A 22,454-nucleotide genomic window follows, 5' to 3' on the forward strand; every position below is an offset into this window, starting at 1 on the left:
ACATCTCTTGAAAAAATAAAGACTTAAAACAAAATCGGAATCTATTGATCCCAGCCAGATTTGAAGTCTTCAACCCTTAGTTCGAGATCACCTTCTTGATCTTCTTGTTCCACATAGTGTGCTTCTCTTGCTTCATAATATGCTTTGTAAGCGGTGGTAATATCCTCACGAGATCTATAAATGTGTGCCCAATGACCAGATGCTCCACATCGAGAACATACATCTCTTTGCTCAGACTCCCTTGATTGAGGCTCTTGAAAGTGCCATTAGAATGTCTCTCAGTATTAGTGGCGCCACCAACATGGCCAGAGGTGTTGCCTCCCTCTCTCTTTCCACGTTGACCTCTTCGGTTCCGTGTCTGCCTATCTAAGCTTTTACCTTCCTCAATAGAGCAAGAACATGGACCAGAACGTCCAAAATTGTCCCTAGATTAAGGGTTTCGCTCTTGGTTCACTCCCTTAGGGGCATGACTATAATTGGACTCCAGAATATGCTCTGTTCTCACGGGTCTCGAATTATAGTTCTTCACAAGGAAGGGCTCTAATGAGCTCATGAAACCTTATGATCCGTCCTGCAGTAACATCAATTTGAAAACTCTTAGCAACCATTAAAGCAGAGACGCGGAAGGTAGAGAGAGTCCTCTCAATCAACATCGCATCTGTGATATCTTTTCCACATAATTCCATTAAGGATTTACTGCGAAGTGCTTCTAAGGTTTAATCAAGAACTGACTTGAAATCACAGAGGAGGAGATTATGCCATCTTACTTTTAAGTCAGGAAGCATGGAGTCACGGACGTTGCCAAGGCGTTCTTCGAGTGAGACTTACAACCTTCTGGGGTCTTGTTCATTTAAATACTCATACTTGAGCGAATCATCCATATGACGAGTCATTAGGATGATGGCTTTAGCCTTATTTGCCTCCAAGGCTGTTCTATTTGCTTCCAAAGCTTGGGCTTGCTCAACAGTTAGCACGTCCTGGTTAGGATCAAGAATCATATCTAGGATTCCTTAAGCCTTGAGATATTGGCGGACATCATGAACGCACTTGTGATATCCAGAGCCAGTTGTTCCCAATGGAGCAAAGTCTAGTTTGTTCAAGTTACAATCCTAAAAAGGAACAAGAAAAAGGGTTAGTTTCGGAGTAGAAAGGCTACCATGAAAACAAAAGAAATTTCTGAGCATAGTAGCTCCCAAGAAATTAAGAATTTCTGAACGTAAGTGGTTCTAAGAAATTAAGAATTTTTTAGCGTAATGGCTCCCAAGAAATTCGATTCCAAGAGGTTTTGGATTAGATCAAAACAATGATGTATGTTGTCGATCGTATCTTCTCAACAAACTCTAAGTTTGGAGGACTCAACAAGTTCCAAGCTTGGAGATAGCGTGAACCCCCACAATTTGGCTTAGGTCTCTCCTATGAAGAAGAAAGGGAGGTAGAAGAAAGGAGGTTGCAAGTCCCCGAGAAAAAGAAGAGAAATTGAAAAAACTCAAAAACGGGAACTTTGAGTAAAACATACCTCTTAGGATCGCAGAGTGATTCTAATCCTTGTTGTAGGATTGCAGACGAGCTTCAGTCCTAGTACTGGAGAACAAACTTGTAGGATTATGGTGTGCTTTCGATCCTTGGTCAGGATTGCAGTCTATTTTCGATCATGGTCGCACTGGTAAGGCTAGTTGTTGTAGGTCTGGTGCTGAGGATGCGTGGGCATCACTAGAACTTTGGTCGGAAGTTGGTTGGAAAAAGGTACTTCTGGTCGGTGGGGGCCGGTGGCTGGTCGGAATTTGCTTGAACTACCCTAAATGGCTTCCTTCAGGTTTTCTGCTTGCGGTTCAGTCACTGGACGGCTGGTTCAGTGACTTTTAGACCGGTTCTTGAGGTTATGCTTCCAGTTCCAGAATCCTAGGATCAAGGCGCTATTGTTGACAAAATTTGGTGGCAATTAGAGGTCTAGAAGGCGGTGAACCAGTGAAAAATCTAGTTATGCTTTCGGGGCTTGGTGCAGTACTTTTTCGGCCAGTTCTTGGGATTCTGTCACCTGTTCTGGACTTCTGGGATTCTTTAAGCTGTGAGGCGGAGACAAAAAGGGCTTCAAGGTTTTGTATTCGAATTTAGGTTTTGGCTATTTGTTTTGAGGTTTGGCTATTTGTTTCAGGGTTAGGGCTTCATGCTGATAACGTGTTTTAGGAAAAATGGATGTAGAGAATAGCAGAGAGAATTGGGAGGATGAGTTGTGCTTTCCTTGATAATAGGGGCCTCTTTATATGGAGGATTACAAGCATAGAATCAACGTCTTACAAGGAAACATAATCGTACAATGATTTGGATATCTACGAAGCTATCTCCGAGAATATCTGTAAGACTAACCCTATTACAACTCAGATAAGTAACTAGAATTTGGGCTAGACACAGAATCTAGGTGTCCTTAAATAATACTTTATATATCAAAATATTAATTAAATATTCTCTTATAGGTTAAATTTTCTCCTCGTCTTCATACTACATTCAAACTCTCTTCAAGATGATAAGTGAACTTCAATTACAGATAAAATAATTGTAGTCAACATGAAGAATTAGCAAGCAACCAAATTGGTTGAAATATATTGAAAGAGTTTATAAAACCATCAAATATATCTTGGATACATGGATACATCATGATCAATCACTTTGTTTGCAAAACAACCACCATGCCTCATTCTTTACCCATTTTAATATTGACCATGACTATATCGATCACGAAGATATTGACATATATTGAATATCAAGTTTTTCAATTCGAAAAACAACAAAGATAAGAAAGTTAAATCATTCAATCTTTTAGCGATATATAAACTTCATTTATGTGAGAAACAAGAAAGGTAATTAGTAGTTACCATATTGATATGTGCTGAAATTAATTAGCAATTAATTCCACAATAAAACAAAAAAGAATGTATTAAATATGATACATAGCCAACTTATTATTTTTTTCTTAAGTTTTTCTCGTTTATTTATTTAATGAGGAGGGGCACAGATAGAAGTTTGATGAAAAAATGAGACAATGTTAAAGGAAAAACAAATTATGTGCCTTCGTCAAAGTGATTGACGGAGAGGGAATCAAGGAATTAGCAATTACCATCAATCAACAAGGATTACGGAACAATCAGCATTTAATGTCATCATTGTAATTGATCTTTCCGTTGTAATTCTCTCCTATATAAAGGGGCTATGAAATGAAATGAGTAGACCAATTCCAATTCTATTTACTTTTACACGTCATCAGCACGCTCAGAGCCAATAGCCAATATAAAAATAAAAAATAAAAACCAAGTTTTTTAGTTTCTTTCAGTCAAAAAAAAAAAAAAACCATTGCAAACCGTAGAATTTTTTTTTTCTCTGCCGCCCTAAACAAATTTTTTTTTCTTTCTCTCCCCAACCGTGCAGCCCCAGCGCCCCACACTACTGCAGAGCCCTCCTACAGCCAAGCTTTCCCTTTGGACACCCACCTAGAAGTAACCTCCACAGAAGACCCGATGCGGCTACGGTTCCGCACCCAGCTCCGACCGCCACCCAATTCAGGCATAATCCGACGCTCCTCCAGCCCGATTCTGGCACTATTCTGGCCGAACCGCCTTCGTCTTCCTCCAGGACCACGCCGGCATCACCGACCGGCATGTGCAGCCCGCTATCCCCTAGCAGATCTCAACCTCAGCCCACCCCACTGCCCAGCACCCGTGAGCACACCCACTACTCCCGCGTGCACACAGATCCCAGCGGCCTCACCTCGGCCTCAGAACCCTTGTAGCAGCAGTGCAACAAGCGACCTCAACACCTGTGAGAAGACGCAAAGGAGGAAGACGCAAAGAAGGAAGAAGAAGATAGAAACAAGAGAAAAAACAAAAAAGAGGAAAAGAAAAAAGAAACAGACCCTGCGGCCCAGAAAAGAAAAAAAGAACAAGGCCCACTACTGAAAAGAGAAGAAGCGGCCCAGTTTTCTCAAGCCCAAAAATATCGCTACGCACGCCTGCATCAATACGCGCGTGCGCTAAGATTATTTTGCTTTCTCGAAACCAAGTACGTTTTTTTTTTTTTTTTTTTTTATAATTTTAATGAAGCATGTGAATTTTATTCATGTTTCTATTTTTAAGCATGCTTTATGTTTTTATTGTTTATGCTTTTATTATTAAATTTTCGAGCATGTTTAGTTAGATTATATTAATCATTTTAAGCATGCCTTGTTATTTCTGTTTTATATGATTATTTTTAAGCATGATTATATATATTTTGTTATATATTATTTGTGAAATTTGAGCATGCCATGTAATTTATTTTTATATATGCTATGTTTTATTCTTTATTACGTGCTATGATTATTACTTATTTAGAATGCTATACAAAAATTGCGTTTTGCCATGATAATGAAAATTCACGCGCATTATACATACACACTTACAGTGATAAAGCATTTTCACATAGCATCGAAAAAAAATATGTGACCATTATGAATCTTGGTATTGAAATCTAATTCATATTTTTGGAAAATAATTCACGTGAATGTCTTTATGACTGCGTAATTTATAGCTTCCCTCTTGTTTATGTAGATGGTTGATCCAACTCGACCTGAATTTGACATCTTGGACTCAGAAGGACTTGGGTACCATGCATCGTTGGGTTTCCAATGTAGAAATTGCTTTTGTAGCAAAAGACTACACTGCCACCATTACCGACCCCAAAGACGATGTACCGTCTAATAAGGTGAAATCAAATGCCTTAATGTTTCTAGGCGACATATTGATCCTAGCCTACACTAGGATTACCTTCAGTTGAAGACACCCAAAGAACTGTGGGATGCCCTTAAGGGACATTTTGGAAACATTCATGACACTTTGCTCCCAGAACTGACCGTTCAGTGGAATGAAATCTGCTTGCTTGACTACAAAAGGGTCAATGACTTTAACAATGACATGTTGCGCCTAAAGGCACGTCTAAATTTCTGTGGAAAGGAACTCACAGAAGATGATATGATCTAGAAGACTCTTTCTACTTTTCCTACTTCACCACTTATACTAGCGAACCAGTATAGGCTGGAGTATGACAATAAAAGAATCACAACATTCAATTAGCTAATCAACCTACTGGAAATGGCTGAGAGGCATAATGAGGTTCTTTTGAATAACAATGCCAAACCTGTTGGGATAAAGAAAATTCCCGATGCTAATTATGGTAAAGTGAAAGATGGAAAGAACCCCAATGTAAAGGGGGTTGGACGTGCTGATCCCTACCCACGTGGCAAGGGACGTAGAGGTCGTGGTATGGGCCGTGGAGGCCCTCCCAATGTATGGCACAGAGATGGTGATGCTGGCCCTAGTGGTCATGGAAACAAGGTCCACAGGGAACCTAAGAACCCTTCAGTCAAACAGGAAAGAGTTGGCAATGAACCATGCTATAGGTATGGAGTCATTGGGCATTGGTACAAGAACTACCAAGCAAGCAACATAGTTGCAGCCACTTACAAGAGATATAGGGAGTCTAAAGAACAAGAGGCTCACTATATGGAAGAAGGAGGCCATGACCCAGCAGACTTCAATGGCAATAAAGAACTTGCTCAGTCAATGGATGGACTAGATTTTGACTGATATGCTTTATCTATTTATTTTCCAAAGACAGTTGTGAAGGCATAATGCCTCAATTTTAATTAGACTATTGCTTGGTCTTAAAGTTTATTTTCAATCATGGATTGATGAATTAGATTTCTGAACAAGACCTTGATTTGATTATCTTTGGCTTATTAATAAATTTTGGATTTTATTCTAAAGCACTGAATTTATTCGACTTTTATTTACTACACATATTTACATGGTTCGAGATAGCACTATATAAAGATGTAAAGCAATACATCTAGAGAAAAAAAATTATTCGAATGAAAAGATTGTCATTCTACTAAAATAGAAATACTCTAAAGAATATGAGATATATTTAAAGTCAAAGACGCTCTGTATGCACCAAGAACTAATCGAACCTTATTAAGTTTCAAAGATATTCGTGCCAACAGTTATCATGTAGAAACACACTGTGAGAATGGAACTGAATACCTTTATATTACCTCTAATGAATGTGGAAGGAAATGCATTTTAGAGAAACTTATGAGTCAATCTAGTGGACTGTACCTCACTACGATTTGGATTATTGAATCCTATGCTGTCACCAACAATGAAATATGGGACACTAACTCATACAGGCTTTGGCATGACCGTCTAGAGCACCCCGGTTGCGACAGGATGATCCGTATTTTAAAGAACTCACATGGACTTCCCTTCTTTCGAGTGAAAAATAAAATCGGAGAAAAATCTGTCACACTGCAAGGTGTCGGTCCTAGTACTGCTCAAATGCAGCCATTGCATTATGAAGTACCAGAAAAAACTACCTCCCTCCCATTATGCCTCATTGACTATTTCAAAGGCACATCACTCGTTTTGCGAAGCCTGCTCTTTAGCAAAAACAGGATAGAGACCTTCCTATGCTAAAGACACAAAACAAAACATTCCATTCTTACAAAGGTTACAAGGAGATATCTGTGGACCTATTCATCCAGAATGCGGACCATTCAAGTACTTTATGGTTCTGGTGGATGCTTCGACACGCTGGTCACATGTCGCTTTATTGTCTACAAGAAATGCTGCATTTATAAAACTCCTAGCACAGATTATACGTTTAAGGGCTCACCACCCTGATCACCCTATCAAGTCTATAAGGCTTGATAACACTGGAGAGTTTACATCAAAAGCATTTGATGATTATTGCATGTCTATCGGGATCGATGTAGAGCATCATGTACCCCATGTGCATACACAAATTGGTCTCACAGAAGCCACCATCAAAAGGCTACAGATGGTGGCTAGAGCATTAGTTATGCGCACCAACCTGCCTATATCTGCATGGGGTTATGCAATATTGCACGCAGCTTTACTTATTCGTTTTAGACCCACTGCTAGCCAACCATTTTTTGCGTACTAGTTGGTAACCGGATATGAGCTTGATATTTCACACTTACTCATATTTGGTTGCGCAGTATATGTGCCTATTCCGCCCCCACAGCGCACCAAAATGGGTCCTCAGAGACAATTAAGTATTTATGTTGGATATGAATCTCCAACGATTATCCACTACTTGGAACCCTTGACAGGCAATCTCTTTACTGCTAGATTTTTGGATTGTCACTTTGATGAGACAGTCTTCTCGTCGTTAAGGGGAGATAGGAAAAAGGATTTTCTAAGGGTACGACAGGAATTGTCGTGGTTTGTCCCCACTCTGTCTCATTTTGATCCCCGCACTTCACAATGTGAAAGTGAAGTGAAAAGAATAATCGATCTTCAAAACATAGCAGATTCAATACCTGATGCGTTTACTGATATAGCAAAAGTGATGAGATCACACATACCAGCTGCAAATGTGCCAGCAAGGTTAGAAGTCCCCAACAAGGGGCATGGCGCCATAGATAGAGGCGCTGCAACTACACTTAGTGGAGGTGTGTTTGAGGCCGTGGCTCCCCAAAAGAAGAGGGGGAGGCTACTTGGTTCGAGTGACACTCACCCAAGCCACTTGGTTCGAGTGACACTCACCCAAGCCACTTGGTTCGAGTGACACTCACCCAAGGAAGAAGAGGGGGAATAAGGCACAAACGACCGTTCCATTAATCATCAATGTAGAGAATCCCTTTCATGAGATTGTCTCTTATTATAGTTATGTCCATGAATCAATACTGGAGGACGCTCCGATGTTTGAAATGATTCCAGAGAACAAAGAAATCTCAATGGATTATGAGAGTGCGTATGAGTTGATAGAAAGATCTTCCATACACATTGATAATGTATTTGCATACACTGTTGCTCAAGAAATCATAGAGCACGATGATATCGAACCACGCTCTGTTGCAGAATGTCAACAAAGAGCAGATTGGCCTAAATGGAAAGAAGTAATCTAGGCAGAACTAGATTCTCTAGAAAAAGACAAGTATTTGGTTCGGTAGTGCTAACCCTACCAAGTGTAAAGCCTGTAGGACATAAATGGGTCTTTGTCAGAAAGTGTAATGAGAAGAATGAAGTTCTGAGGTACAAGGCTCACCATGTGGCGCAAGGTTTGTCGCAACACCCTGGAATTGATTACAAGGAGACATATTCTCCCGTAATGGCCGTTATAATGTTCTGCTACTTAGTTAGCTTGGTAGTTTCTGAAGGACTGGAAATGGGCAGCTCATGGTTGTGGTTACTGCATATCTCTATGGGGATCTTGATTCAGAGATATATGTGAAAGTGCCTGATGGCCTTACATTACCCAATTCAAGTGACTCTAAACCACGGAGTGAATTTGCAATTAGGTTGAAACGCTCACTTTACGGATTGAAACAATCCGGGCGGATGTGGTATACCTGTCTAAGTCACTATTTGATTGGGAAGGGATATAAGAACGATGAATTCTTTCCCTGCGTATTCATAAAGAAAACAAGTTTCGGATTTGCAATTGTAGCTGTATATGTCGATGATATGAACATAATAGGTACTCTTGATGAAATAAGAGAAACCGTGAGCTACTTGAAATCCGAATTTGAGATGAAGGATCTTGGGAAAACTCGATTTTGTAGGCCTTGAACTAGAACACCGAGTTTGTGGAATATTAATCCACCAGTCTGCGTATGTCCAAAAGATGCTCAAGCTATTTAACATGGACAAAGTTCATCCTGCTAGCACTCCTATGATCGGTCAAAGTTTGGATGCAAAGAAAGATCCATTTCGTTCAAAGGAAGATGACAAAGAGGTGTTGGGAGCTGAAATTCCTTATCTAAGTGCACTAGGCGCATTATTGTACTTAGCCCAATATACTCGACCAGACATTGCATTCTCAGTGAACTTGTTAGCTAGATTTAGCTCAGCGCCAACGCAATGTCACTGGAATGGTATCAAGAACATTTTTTGATACCTAAAAGGAACCATTGACTTGGGACTGTTCTTTCCCTACAGAGAGACAAGAGGGACCGCAGATGGAACTCCAATCCCTACAGGAAATGTTGATGGCGAAAGCGCCACTCACTACACCGAAACGCCAAATGACGTTTTGGTTGGTTTTGCTGATGCTGGGTACCTCTCTGACCCACATAAATTCCAAACTGGTTATGTATTTACCATTGGGAACACGGCGATATCTTGGAGATCAACCAAGCAAATCCTTGTGGCTACCTACTCGAACCATTCAGAGATCATTGCTCTACATGAGGCGGTTCGTGAGTGTGTATGGTTAAGAGCTATCATTACACAAATTCGAGGGACTAGTGGTTTGAGTTCTACCACTGAAGAGCCTACTTGCATTTATGAAGATAATGCAGCTTGCATCGAACAGATGAAGCTAGGATATATCAAGGGTGATAATACAAAACACATATTGCCAAAGTTTTTCTACAATCAGCAACAGCAGACTCTCCTCAAGATTCAAGTGAATCAAGTAAGGTCTGAGCAAAATGTGACAGATTTGTTCACCAAATCATTGGCCAAGGCCACATTTGAGAAACATGTGAAAAACATAGGAATGCGAAGATTTTCGAAGCTCCCTTGATTAATGCAAGCATCAGGGGGAGGTGTAGACATCAGGGGGAGTCTAACACACACATGTCATCCTCAAATAGAGAAGATGCGTTGTGCGTTTTTCCTTCGACCAAGGTGGATTTTTTTATCCCACATGGTTTTTATTGTTACTTGGCAAGGTTTTTAGTGAGGCAACAACTCATGCACCATTTCGTCTTTGACTTGGCACAAGGGGGGTGTTAAAGGAAAAACACATTATGTGCCTTCGTCAAAATGATTGACGGAGAGGGAATCAAGGAATTAGCAATTACCATCAATCAACAAGGATTACGGACCAATCAGCATTTAATGTCATCATTGTAATTAATCTTTCCGTTGTAATTCCCTCCCTATATAAATGGGCTATGAAATGAAATGAGTAGATCAATTCCAATTCCATTTTACTTTTACAGACAAAGAAATATAAGGGATGTGCATTAAGTAATTGAGGAGGTGTATTTAAAATTTCTCTTTCCAATAAGAGTTTCAGATTGAATTTTTATTGATGATTTATGATTTCCTATATGTGCTTCAGAGTGAGGTTTTGATTATAAATTGTCTTTGAATAATTACGTGATTATCGATGTTTAAATTATTTTGCGGAAAAGTTCATGTTTATATTCATGGATTGAATGGATTGAATGCTTGGTGCGAGATTTTGGAGAAGTGTGCTTTCATATGATTTTATGATTTTTATATGAGAAATTTTAAATACACACCCCTAATTACTTAATACACATCCCTATTATTTTATATTTCAAATTAGATTTTGTAGGTAGGTTGAATGACCAAAACAGACATCTATGCATTAGAAAGAAAAAAAAAAGTCATATTATTTTCCTTATATAGAATAATTTATGTATAAATAGTTAGATAAACACAACAAATTTCTATACATGGCCTCCTAATTTAGTACAAGAGTAAAGTTAGAAACTATCTAATTTATTATTATTTTTAAATAAATTGTAATTAAATGAGGTTAGAAGCCATAGTATTTAGAATTGCAAAATCTATGGTATTAAATGTTTTTAAAACGGATCGTTTTACTCCCATTTTTGAGTTAATTTCCTTTTTTTTTTATTTTTTCTAAGAGATACAATTAATCCATTTATTTTCTAATATAAAACATCACGGGTGAAAAAACTTTGTAATTGTTAATTTGTTTGGCCCCTCTAATGACAACTTTCTAGTTCCACCATTGGAGAGAAACTAGTGATATAATTTTGGTTAAATGTTCAACTCATAATTTTATACTTGATCAACATGGTGTTTGGTGGATGAGAACTCAAATAATATAAAACCTATTTATATGCATTTATTTAAAGGGAACAATAATAATTCTTTATGGATTTCTGAATAAGTAACACAAGTAATCAATATGGTCATTTAACAACATCAATATACTAGAATCTACTAATCATATTAAATAGTAGCCTTAATATAGTCAAATAATAGGATATTTCATGATTTTTGAGATTAAGGATATTTTAGGTACTTTTGGTTGTGTATTTATTAGAATATTAGAACGAGAAATTAAATGGGTGGTGTATTAAGTATGGAGTGTGTATTAAGTAATTAGGAGTGTGTATTTAAAACTTCTCTTTTTATATTACTATACTACATGTTGTGAGACAGACAAAAAAAAAAAAAATACTACATGTTGCGAGAGATTATGAGATTATTGTTGCAAGCATGCGTTGCCTTGAAATCCGCATGTGTGACGAGGAGGGTCGTAGTTCTGGCGGCAAGGTCACTGAAGCCTAGTGTCCACTTCGCCTTAGACAGAAGGAGTATGTAGGTATATTGTTTAGCCTATGTGATTGTTTACTAGTATGATTAATTTTTCCTTCTCAAGCATAATTTATGTTGATCAGTGAAGCGTAAACATTATTTTTCTAATTTCAAGAGTTTGTAGTTTCAATTTCTCATACGGTTTTACGAACTGAATTGCATATTTGATTTTAAGAAAGTGAAATGAAAAGATATTTAAACTATATTATTCTTTTTCATAAAATTGTTCTTGTCCATTTACCCTAACATTTTCAATTACTTTTCCTTCGACTATTCAGTTTCACTTTGCTCGGTCTGCGTATCAGCACTGTTTCAATGTGTTAAGAGTTTAGGACCACTCCATATTTTAATCGTATTTTAGTTAAATTATTCTAGACCGCTCTGATTGCCTATCGGTATTTTACCCTTTAAGGAAACACCCTCGAGGCTTTGTTTGGGTGAAACAACCAAAAAAAAGGAAAAGTAAAGAAGTAACGTGTGAGCTAACAGGTGCACGACGTCACTCTCTGCGCGCTCTTGCTTTTTCTTCCTTTAGGAGCCCATCCTATCGCTCGAAATTGAATTCCAAGTTCCAACATTAAAGGAAGACCTCAATTATCACTCATTTTCACAAGAAAGACAAAATCTTACGGCCACAGGTCAACACTGGCAGCTCTCTTCCCAGTTCTTAAATCTCCCAAAACCACAACCCACGTAAACTACACATTGAGCATCTCAATCACCATAAAGAATTGCTGCTGATTACGCTTTGGCCATGGCATTCCACAAGTCACAGGTCCACAAGCTTCGTTAAGGCTAAAGCAGTGACACTGACGATGGACCCATTTACATTAATGGTTCCAAACAGCCGACCTTGTCTTCTACCACACTCAGACGTATAAAGACCTAATTGTGTCTTCCATTCATTTCCAGACCAGAACTATTAAAACTCCAACAACTTGAAGTTACCCAGATTACAAGGTCAGATAGATGGCTAACCAATCTCCCACACTTCCTCTTCTTACTCCTTACAAAATGGGAAAGTTTGATCTTTCTCACAGGTATACTTGCTTTAATCTTTCCCTCTGCATTGCATGTTACATTGATTGATATTATCGCTAATATGATAATATTTTCAAGAGCTAGTTATGCTATCTCTTTCAAACTTGTCACTGTTTTCATGTAGATGTAATTCCGTAGATACTGCCTGTGTCCAGTAAGACTATTGATGGTATTAGTAAGTATTTAATTTGTTTATCCATTCCAGAGTTGTTTTAGCACCATTGACTAGACGGAGATCATATGGATATGTTCCCCAGCCACATGCCAACTTATATTACTCGCAGAGAACATCTAAAGGAGGCCTTCTCATAGCTGAAGCCGCTGGAGTTTCTGACACAGCACAAGGGTAACTTTAAGATTAACCATCAAGTTTCTTTCTGTAAAATCTTTAATCACATGATGCTGTAGAATTTGCAACCTCCCCATTGAAAAATTTGATCACTTTTTGTTTCATTCATATGTGAAGGTATCCAGATACTCCTGGTATATGGAGAAATGAGCAAGTTGAAGCATGGAAACCAATTGTCAATACTGTACATGATAAAGGGGGTATCTTCTTCTGTCAGATTTGGCATGGGGGGAGGGTTTCAAATACTGGTGCTTTCCTAACTTATACCTTTATGACTTGACTTTGTCATAGAAACCCTTGTGAGCATAAGTGACTAATTAGACTAGTGAATCATTTGAAAGCTAATTGTTCTTCCTGAGGTTCATTTTATTTTATTTATTTTTTTATATATATATTTTTTTGTGAGAAGGGTTTGGCTTCCTTAGGCTATTAGGAAAACAGAAAGTTTCAACGTGGATGAAGTTTGATAAATTAAAATAACTTAGAATTTAGAACTAGTGTAGCATCTGCCATGCCTCATAACAAGTGAATGACTGTGGCTGATGACATCTCGTTTCTCAGTTGGCGATTTATTATGGTTTTAGATCTCAGATTGGTATCTATGTAACCATTGTATACCAACTCAACCCGGAGAATATGAAAGATGGATATGTTTGATTGGGTCCAGAGAACCTGAATTTATAGTATCTGTATTTTACTGAATGATCTAAAGATATCCTATTATAAACTTATATTTCACCAATGTTATTATTTATGAACCTTGCTGCTGCTATGGGGTTGTTGTAGATCAATGAATTTGATGTTCCTTCAATATAATCTATTCTGTCTGATGGTGATTCTATCCCTCTTTGCTTATAGGCTTTCAGCCAGATGGGCAAGCTCCAATCTCTTCTACTGACAAGTCCCTAACCCCCCAAAAAGGATCTAATGGTATTGATGTTATGCAATTCACACCTCCAAGACGATTAAGGACAGATGAAATTCCTCAAATTGTCAATGATTTCAGACTTGCTGCAAGGAATGCTATGGAAGCTGGTAATCTTTTTTAAGTTAAATTTGAAATTTTACATGTCCTTTTACAGAAACTTATTATATCAAAGTGGTGCGAAAAATGTCTTGTTAGAAGTTAAACAAGTTGTAGGAGAAAAATAAAACGTACAAGTGTTCTAGGAAGTTTTACTTCGTTATATGATCAATAAGTTATCATCTTCTCTTCGTTTTTGTTTTGGGGAATGACAAATTTCAAAAGACTTCGTTACACTAATATTATTGTTTGTCAATTTCATAGGATTTGACGGTGTTGAAATTCATGGCGCCCATGGCTACCTTATCGATCAGTTTTTAAAAGATCAAGTAAATGATCGAACAGACCAATATGGTGGATCTCTAGAAAATCGTTGCCGATTTGCACTAGACATTGTTGAAGCTGTTGTCAATGAGATAGGAGCAGATAAAGTTGGAATTAGATTATCTCCATTTGCTGACTATATGGAATCCGGAGATTCTAATCCAAAGGAATTGGGCCTTTATCTAGTCAATTCCTTGAACAAATATGGAATCCTGTACTGCCACATGGTTGAGCCAAGAATGAAGACACTTGAGGAAAAAAGTGAATGTCCCCACAGTCTTGTACCCATGAGAAAGGCTTTCAATGGTACCTTCATTGTTGCTGGTGGTTTTGACAGGAACGATGGGAACAATGCTGTGGCTGAGGGCCATGCAGATCTTATCGCTTTTGGTCGTTTGTTCTTGGCTAATCCAGATTTGCCAAAGAGATTTGAGCTTAATGCTCCTCTAAATAAGTACAACAGAGATACATTCTACATATCTGATCCCGTTCTTGGTTACGCTGATTATCCATTTCTTGACAAAAATATATCTGTCGTCTGAATGTAGCTCAGATATACACAAAATGGTAGTATATGTGGTTAAATATGATATCAGACGACAGTCAAATGTTGTTGTTGTTTAACTTTAGCAACAGACTTTAATAATTTTTTATTGTCTTAAAAAATATGAGACAACAATAAAGTGTCTACTGAATGTGTAGAATTTAGAAGTTTATTTTCAAAATCTGTTGTGTGAACTTCATTGACACAACATTTTCTTTCATTTATCTATTGTGTCTCTTATTCTAAAAGGACTTTTAATTGTCCTCTGATTGTGTGGATGCTTGAAATCTCTTTGTTATTTCTGATGTGTGTACTCCTTTCAAACCACAGTCGTTGATAACATTCTATTGTTTGATATTGTTTAAAAAGACATTTATATGTTGTCTGAATATGGAGATAGTTGATGTTTCATTGTTACGTCTATTGTGAGAAAGTATCATACATCACAATATTCTGTCGTGGGAATGAGACTAAGACTATAGAAATTTATTTTTGTCTGTTGAATCTTCTTGTTTCAGACAACAGTATTTTGCCTGAATTCTGTTGTTGGACGTTCAATTGTTCCACATTTTTATATTGTGTGATTTGGTTTAAAACCACAGAATTTGGCTTCAATGTGCCATACCAGAACCTGGAAATAAACATAAACCATAGTATATACCAATACCATTCATTTAGAAAATGGTACCATATATTCATCAAATATCTGGAAATCACTAACATATCCACTGCAAATCATGTACTACCATTTCCATATTCCACCAATGTACATCAACTGTTGAAAATAATCAACAGATTAAAATCCATGGAGGCTAAAAGTGACTAATCAGCTGCTAAGGTTAAAATGATCGATAATAGCAAAAGCTGATCATTTGGTTAGGCAAAAACCCTCCAATATCTAGCTATATAGGCATGCTGATGTCAATATGCACAAAAACAGACCCTAACTATTCATGTACGACAAACCTCCTAGCATGCACACTACATATCTGGAAACATGATAACATGCTTCGCCCATTCTGCCCGAACTTGCACTATGCCAAAAAGGCCTTCAGACGACACACTTCAGACGACATAAGTAGTGTTTTATGTCGTCTGAGTTTTTCAGACGACACAATTTTTTTTTCTGTCGTCTGAATATAGGCTAAAACCATACTAGTTTAATTTGGAAAAATGGTGAGCATTCAGACAACACATTTATGTAGTTGTAGAATGTGGTGATTTCCTATCTCAAATTTGGAGGGATATCCAAAATTTTGGATGAGTCTTTTCCCTCTCAAATAGCCAAGCCCTAGTTGACTGGAAAATGCTGCGACATTCAGACAACATTTAAATGTCGTCTGAGTGTGGAACTTGTTTTAAAAATTTTCACGTTGTGCTTTTTGACCTCTATCGATCCCTCACAATTAAGTCATTTTCTCTCCTCACTCTACGCTCTCCCAGCTCGACCCAGAACTTGCTAAACTGAAAAAATCAAACACTCACCTCTCTCCTTCTCATCAGCTCTCTCAACTCTCTCTAATCTTGATGCTCTCTCTCCTTCATCTTCTCACTCTCTCGATTCTTCTTCTTAGTCTCTATTTCATCTTTCGCGTCTGGATTAATGGCTGTCCAGGAACCAGAAGAGTTGTTTCCGATTCAGATTATTGGTAAGCAATTTAAGGTTTCAATCGTTTTTTTAGTTTAGGGTTTCTACTGGGTTCAATCTTTGATCGATTTTAGGGGTTTATCTGCAAATTTTGGGTTTTCTTATTATCTCAATTTTAGGGTTTGATTTCGATTAGGTTTTTCTTCTATTTGGGGATGGGGTGATTGAAATGGATATAGCTGTATTGGGGTTTTGTCTTTGGGGACAAAATAGATGTAGCAGCAAAAGCAGCTTGATCTTAGATAATTACTCCCTGAGACTAAAATAGATGTACGTCTGTAACAGCTATAGTAATCACACCCCATGTCCATCCCCAGCAAACAATATTCACCCTTTCCGTACCCATTCCTTAGTATTTGAATATGACTTTTCTTCGTTCTTGATGTATATCAAATTGACGATGTTGTATACTGCTCTCTATGAGTTTATTCAATATCACAGTATATTCATCACCTCATGGTATAATTTTAAATTATTTCAATTTTCTCGTAGCCCTGTTCTCTTCATGTGCATGTATTCATTGTTTGGTGATCTAATTAAAGTCTTTATGCAATGCAGCCGAACAAATATGTCATCTTTCCTTCAGATGACGATGACGATGATTCTCATGTTGATGACAATATATGGTATGGTAAATTGTCTCCGAGCACCCTGCAGCGTCAAGTCTTTTGCCGAATCAACATGATCTGATTATGAATCATCAATTATCAGAAACAGAGGAGTGAATATGTTGCTTAGCTAACTAGAGGTTTGTGATTTATCTATTTTTATTAAGTACTTGAATCAGTTCTAAGCTTTGGATAATTTGCCTTTTTAGTTAAACTGTAAAGCATTCACATCGAATCCTATATATGATAAAAAGTAATACAATTCTATAGTTTGTTTTCCCTTTAAAAACTTGTCCACACAGTGCACACATAGTTTGCTGTGTTATTCTTATGCATGCGTGATGATACTAAATGAAACGTTAAACCGTGTACAAACACACCACTGATGACTTTTTTGCTAATGTTTTGGAGTTGTTTCTTTCCCTTTTAACTGAAATTTGGTTAATTAGTGTTGGATTCTAGAGGATTATAGTGGCCCTGCTTATGTTATGCATATTTCTCTTCCTTATGGTGTTGATGCTAACTGTACAATGTTGTGTACGTATACTAATCCTAGATTAATGTAGCATGCATAAGCCTTCGAGAGTCGTATTTGATTTCTATTTTAGTGAAGAAATAACAGCTAGGCTTATTAGCAAATAGTATGGGATCTCCTTAGGAACATTGTTTTATCAATACATCTAAATGGTAGGCCAACTTTATGTATCTACTTCAAATCTTTACTATTCTGTACAATTCCCAACATAACTTGAACAATGAACCACACCTCAATTTCTGAAAAAAAAAAAATGGTTAAAAAAAGAAGAAGAATGGTAGATGTCTAGCATCAAATTAGAGGGTACTTGAAGTTACCCTAGTTTGGCTTGGTTAAGCATTCTATATTAGCCAATCTATCCTTAGCCTCGGGGTGGTTTGTTTGGGGGTGGGGGGTTTGGTCTTTTCAATCTTACAGCTTACAAGTCAGCCAAGTGGTTTACCAGTTAATTCTTAACTGGATGTGTGTGGTTAATAAAAGATGTCTAAAGTAGGTCAGTTTAAATTAAAGAGAAGACATTCGTTCTGTTTTAGTCTTTCCAAGAGTTTGGGTGTGATTTGTTTCAAGTTTGGTATAGGTGGCTGGATTTGTGAAATACAAAGTGGGTGTTAGCAATTGGAATTTGATTTGCTGTAGCAGTTGATTGGCTTTATTAGCTGCTGAAAGCTAAGGCTTGAGATAGAGAAAGCAAACTTTTCTCTAGCTATAGCTTTGATTCTGATTTGGTGTGTAATTAGTGTGATAGTGTTAGAACGTTTTCCTCTGCGATTTCTAAGTGCAATTTGACAAGTAGAGAGTCACACCCCAAACATCTAACTAGATTGTAGCTGGTTTAGTTTAGTTACCACCTGGGATATGATCATATGAAAAGCCAAATGGGGTTGTAATGCTTCATGCATCCTCTTTGTATTCCCTTGTTTACTCTCCAATGTAGTAGCTATTCTTTTGGCTTGTAAACTGGTTCTTTTTGTTGTGAGATCTCTCTTGTTTACTGTTAAAATAAACCAACTTTAAAATCAAAACTTCATATTGTGGTTAAAACAGATTTGCTGAATTTTCTGAGAAAGCTGTCGATCTGTTAACTTTGAGCTTTGTGTTGCCCTACTTACTGATCTCCAAGTGTCGTGAAATTTTGATATATTTCTGTACCGCTAGTTAAAAAATGATCTGGAAAGTTTCACCTTATTTTAATGTATAATGAATCTTCAGTGATTTTTCCTTTTGAGTCTGGTCTGCTTTGGCAAAGTTCCAGAATTTTTAGTGTATCCTCTGACTTTCTGCTGAGATTTGAAATTCTATTTGAATCATTTAACCTCTGGTCTTTGTATATATTGAACTAGACATTCCACCAGTTGTTTCAAAATTGATTTCTTGTCAATTGGTCTTAAAGTGAATTTTTGGTGGATTTTCTATTTTGACTTTGCTGCTGCTATATTTTTCTAAAACCTGACAGTTCAGTCTATTTGCATCCATTGTTTCCCTTACTTCTCGAACTCAGATTAATTTGAAATTTTAGTATGTCGTACCTTGATATGTTAGCTTTTATTCTGGAAAATTTCAACTTCATTGTTGCACAAATGAATTTTTCATAAATCCTCAAAACCAAACTGTTCCTAAATGTTACACTTTAAGTTGTGTCTAATTTGTTTTTTTTTCTTCTAAATTTCTCTTGCTTGAGAACCCCTTAAGTCATACACCCGGGTTCGGGGTGTGACATAGAGTTAGTTTGTAACATGAATTTGAAATCGCGACCCTATTGTTCAGTGTGCATCAATATTTAGGATAATATTGTTTCTGTTCAAATTTTCTTAGTTTGTTTAGTATCTTATTGTTTTTTCTCTTTCACTATGTCATGCTAAATAAAGTTTAGGGTCAACCACTGATTTTATCATATGGTATATCACTTATTTCTTGCATCTTAAACATTGCTTGTAGTACCATGGAGGAGAACTAATTTCAGAAGAACTGCTGGAGGCCCTTTTATTATTACCAGCTACAACTACCATGCCCCCATTGATGAATATGATGAGAAATTTGAATTCATGATAAATATGTGTAAGCATTTCTTTAGATGTATATTATAAGGTGTGAAAAATTACCAGCTGACTTTTCTACAAAGAAAATCAGCATACTTTACAATAGAAAACTCTATCAGCTTACCTATTACTTACCTATGAAAAATAAGAATGGTATCAGAAGGTTGGAAAAATTACTCTGTTAATTAAATTATTCCCTAACCTACCATCTAGCACCATCATATTCATCTTGAAGTTCCTGTTGATATCCAATTAAACTAAATTAGTGCTTTAATTTCCAGGCACATGTATTCTCTTCAAAATCAGGAGGTTGTGCAGCGTTTCTCTCAAACTACAATGCAATCTTAGCTGCAACGGTGACTTTCAATGACCGAAACTGTGAGATCCCTACTTGTTCCATCAGCGTCCTTCCAGACTGCAAAAATGTTGTATTCAACACTGCCAAAGTAAATGAAATAAACAAGGGTCTGCAATGCTTATTTACTATTTTCCACAAAATTTGTCTGACATCAAAGTGAGGCCAAATAGGTTTTTCCCCAATGAATTAGCTAAATCATAGGAAACTCTTACAGCTCCAGTGTAGCTTCTTTCAATTTATATATATCGATCTTATACACAGACATGATGCTTATTGTGCACTTTGTTACAGGTGGAACTTCAGACATCCCAAAAATAATTTTTTCCCACTAACTTTGAGTTGTGGACATGGGAAACCTTCAGCGAAGACATTTCGTCATGGACAGGTGATACAACTCTCACAATTATTGGTTTCTTAGATCAGTTGAACATCACTAGAGACTCCAATGATTATCTATGGTACACCACCAGGTAAGATTAAGTAACTGAACTTCTTTTTCCATTCAATGTATCTATGAAAAATGTATATCCAATTATATAAGAGAATTTTGCAGAACTTGATGTTTTTGGTGTCGACATAAGTCCATCTGAATCATTTCTGCGTGGTGGTAAGCATCCAATTCTCACTATGTTGTCGGCTGGGAACACTAATGCATGTCTTTGTCAATGACCAGCTCTCAGGCATGTATATTGTTTATATATTTGTGTTGTCAAAAATTACACCATCTACTTTTGATTTGGAAGGTAAATGGTCACCTAGGTCTACCTAAGAAACTATGCCCCTATATCTAAATGTCAGTTATGTTCTGTAATGATAGGATCAACTTATGGGACTCTGCAAGACCAGAGATTCACTTTTACAGGAGATGTAAACATGCATGGTGAATAAAATTTTGCTTCTAAGTGTAGCTGTTGGATTACCTGTTGGTTCTTTGATTTGCATTTTCACTAACTTTCAATATTTGATATACCAATACAAATTTTGTGTTGATAACTTGATATTAACTGTAGGTCCCTATAATTTGATCGACTTGATTAATTTGGTAAAGTTTGTATTTGAGTAAATTACATGAGTTAAAAATAAGAACTTTTAATATTTGATATACCAATACAAATTTCGTGTTGATAACTTGATATTATACTGCAGGTCCCTATAATTTCATTAATTTGACTTGGTTAATTTGGTATAGTTTGTATTTGAGTAAATTACATAAGTTACAAATAAGAATTCAATGTAATAAGAAACTTCTTGTGTTGTCTTTATACGTACATATGACTAAATCAGAATCTGGATATGTGATTTGGAAGACTATATGAATATAGGTTTCCTGTTGTGATGTAAAGGGACCAGTTGTTCAACAAGGATTAGATCAAGGAAGTAGAGATTTATCAGGGCAGATATGGTCATACAAGGTCTATAAAGTTTAATTTTGCTGAATTACTTGTGTACTCGAGGAATGCCTCAACTTAGGTATGTTTCTCTTTACAGGTTGGGCTAAACGGAGAATCCATGAATCTCGGTTCTCCAACTTCCACATCTGCAGTGAATTGGACGAAGGTGTCTAAGGTCACAGAATCAACAGCCAATGACTTGGTATAAGGTATGAAATAAGAACTACAAATATTGACTACTGCTAAACATTTTCATTCTAGCTTGTTCCTTTAGTACCATCGAGCAATTTTGGAAAACGGAATTTTGATGCACCTGAAGGGGACGAGCCTTTGGCTTTGGACATGGGGAGCATGGGGAAGGGTGAAGTACGGATAAATGGGGGGAGCATTGGAAGATACTAGACTATTCATGCTAATGGTAACTGCAGCGCGTGCAGTTATTTTGGTACATTCAGGATTAACAAGTGCCAATTTGGTTGTCTCCAACCGACTCAACAATGGTATGTATAAACTTGTTTACCACTAGATCAAAAAAAAGTATTAAGAACCTATTTACTAATTTCCTATATTCTACCTATGTTTTAGGTATCATGTTCCTTGGTCTTGGCTCAGCCATCCCAAAATCTGTTGGTGGTTTTGAGGAGCTTGCTGGCGATGTTACAAAAATTGATCTTCTGAAAGTCACCCACGTGTGGAGAAATGGCAGACCAAGAACTAAGGCAAACTGAAAGATCAAAAGAAGCCTAAACTTAGTCTAGAGTGTACAAATGGGCATTTCTACGATTAAGTTTTCAAGCTTCGGTACTCCACCTCGAAGCTATGGGAACTATAACCATGGTACTTGTCGCGCTCCAAACTCTACCCATGTGCTAAATAAGGTACCCTCATAGTAGTGTCATGCTGCTATTGTTTAACTTCAGTTCAGGGTCAGTTTTTCCATTTACCCAAGTTCAAGATCAATAAAACCTTGGGGTCAAACTTGCAGTACTGCTACCTATTTTGCTATGTTGGTGATGCTCATGATTAGGTTTGTGTACATGAGGCAATGATGGATTAATAGAAATTACAATGAATGATTTTGGATGTGGATTTTATGGTTTCATGAATGGCCAATTTTAATTTCCAAATGCATGCATACCAATTGCAACAGAGGCCTACTAATATGTGTTATCTCAAATTGCAAGTTACAACAAAAGCACACCAAAATGTGTGGTTGCA

General features: G+C 37.1%; 1 protein-coding gene and 1 pseudogene across 1 annotated transcript; both read left to right on the plus strand.

Moving 5' to 3' along the window:
- The first annotated feature begins 12,255 nt into the window (after positions 1-12,255).
- Positions 12,256-14,673, plus strand: LOC112179337 (putative 12-oxophytodienoate reductase 11). The gene is made up of 5 exons (XM_040511782.1): positions 12,256-12,418; positions 12,625-12,765; positions 12,886-13,016; positions 13,627-13,803; positions 14,057-14,673. Exons 1-5 carry the CDS (start codon positions 12,348-12,350, stop codon positions 14,656-14,658), a joined length of 1,122 nt encoding a protein of 373 aa, XP_040367716.1. The 5' UTR covers positions 12,256-12,347; the 3' UTR covers positions 14,659-14,673.
- Positions 14,674-16,263: 1,590 nt separating this feature from the next.
- LOC112178175 lies at positions 16,264-22,293 on the plus strand (annotated as a pseudogene).
- Positions 22,294-22,454: the final 161 nt, after the last annotated feature.

The sequence above is a fragment of the Rosa chinensis genome, chromosome 7, assembly GCF_002994745.2.
Source record: "Rosa chinensis cultivar Old Blush chromosome 7, RchiOBHm-V2, whole genome shotgun sequence".
Lineage (NCBI taxonomy): Eukaryota > Viridiplantae > Streptophyta > Magnoliopsida > Rosales > Rosaceae > Rosa > Rosa chinensis.

What these genes read in the sequence shown, in the direction of transcription:
- LOC112179337 (XM_040511782.1), top strand. Translation starts at nt 12,348, where the DNA reads ATGGCTAACCAATCTCCCACACTTCCTCTTCTTACTCCTTACAAAATG. An exon ending in AAGTTTGATCTTTCTCACAG is followed by an intron (nt 12,419 to 12,624) that starts GTATACTTGCTT and finishes TATCCATTCCAG; the next exon opens with AGTTGTTTTAGCACCATTGA. An exon ending in GGGGAGGGTTTCAAATACTG is followed by an intron (nt 13,017 to 13,626) that starts GTGCTTTCCTAA and finishes CTTTGCTTATAG; the next exon opens with GCTTTCAGCCAGATGGGCAA.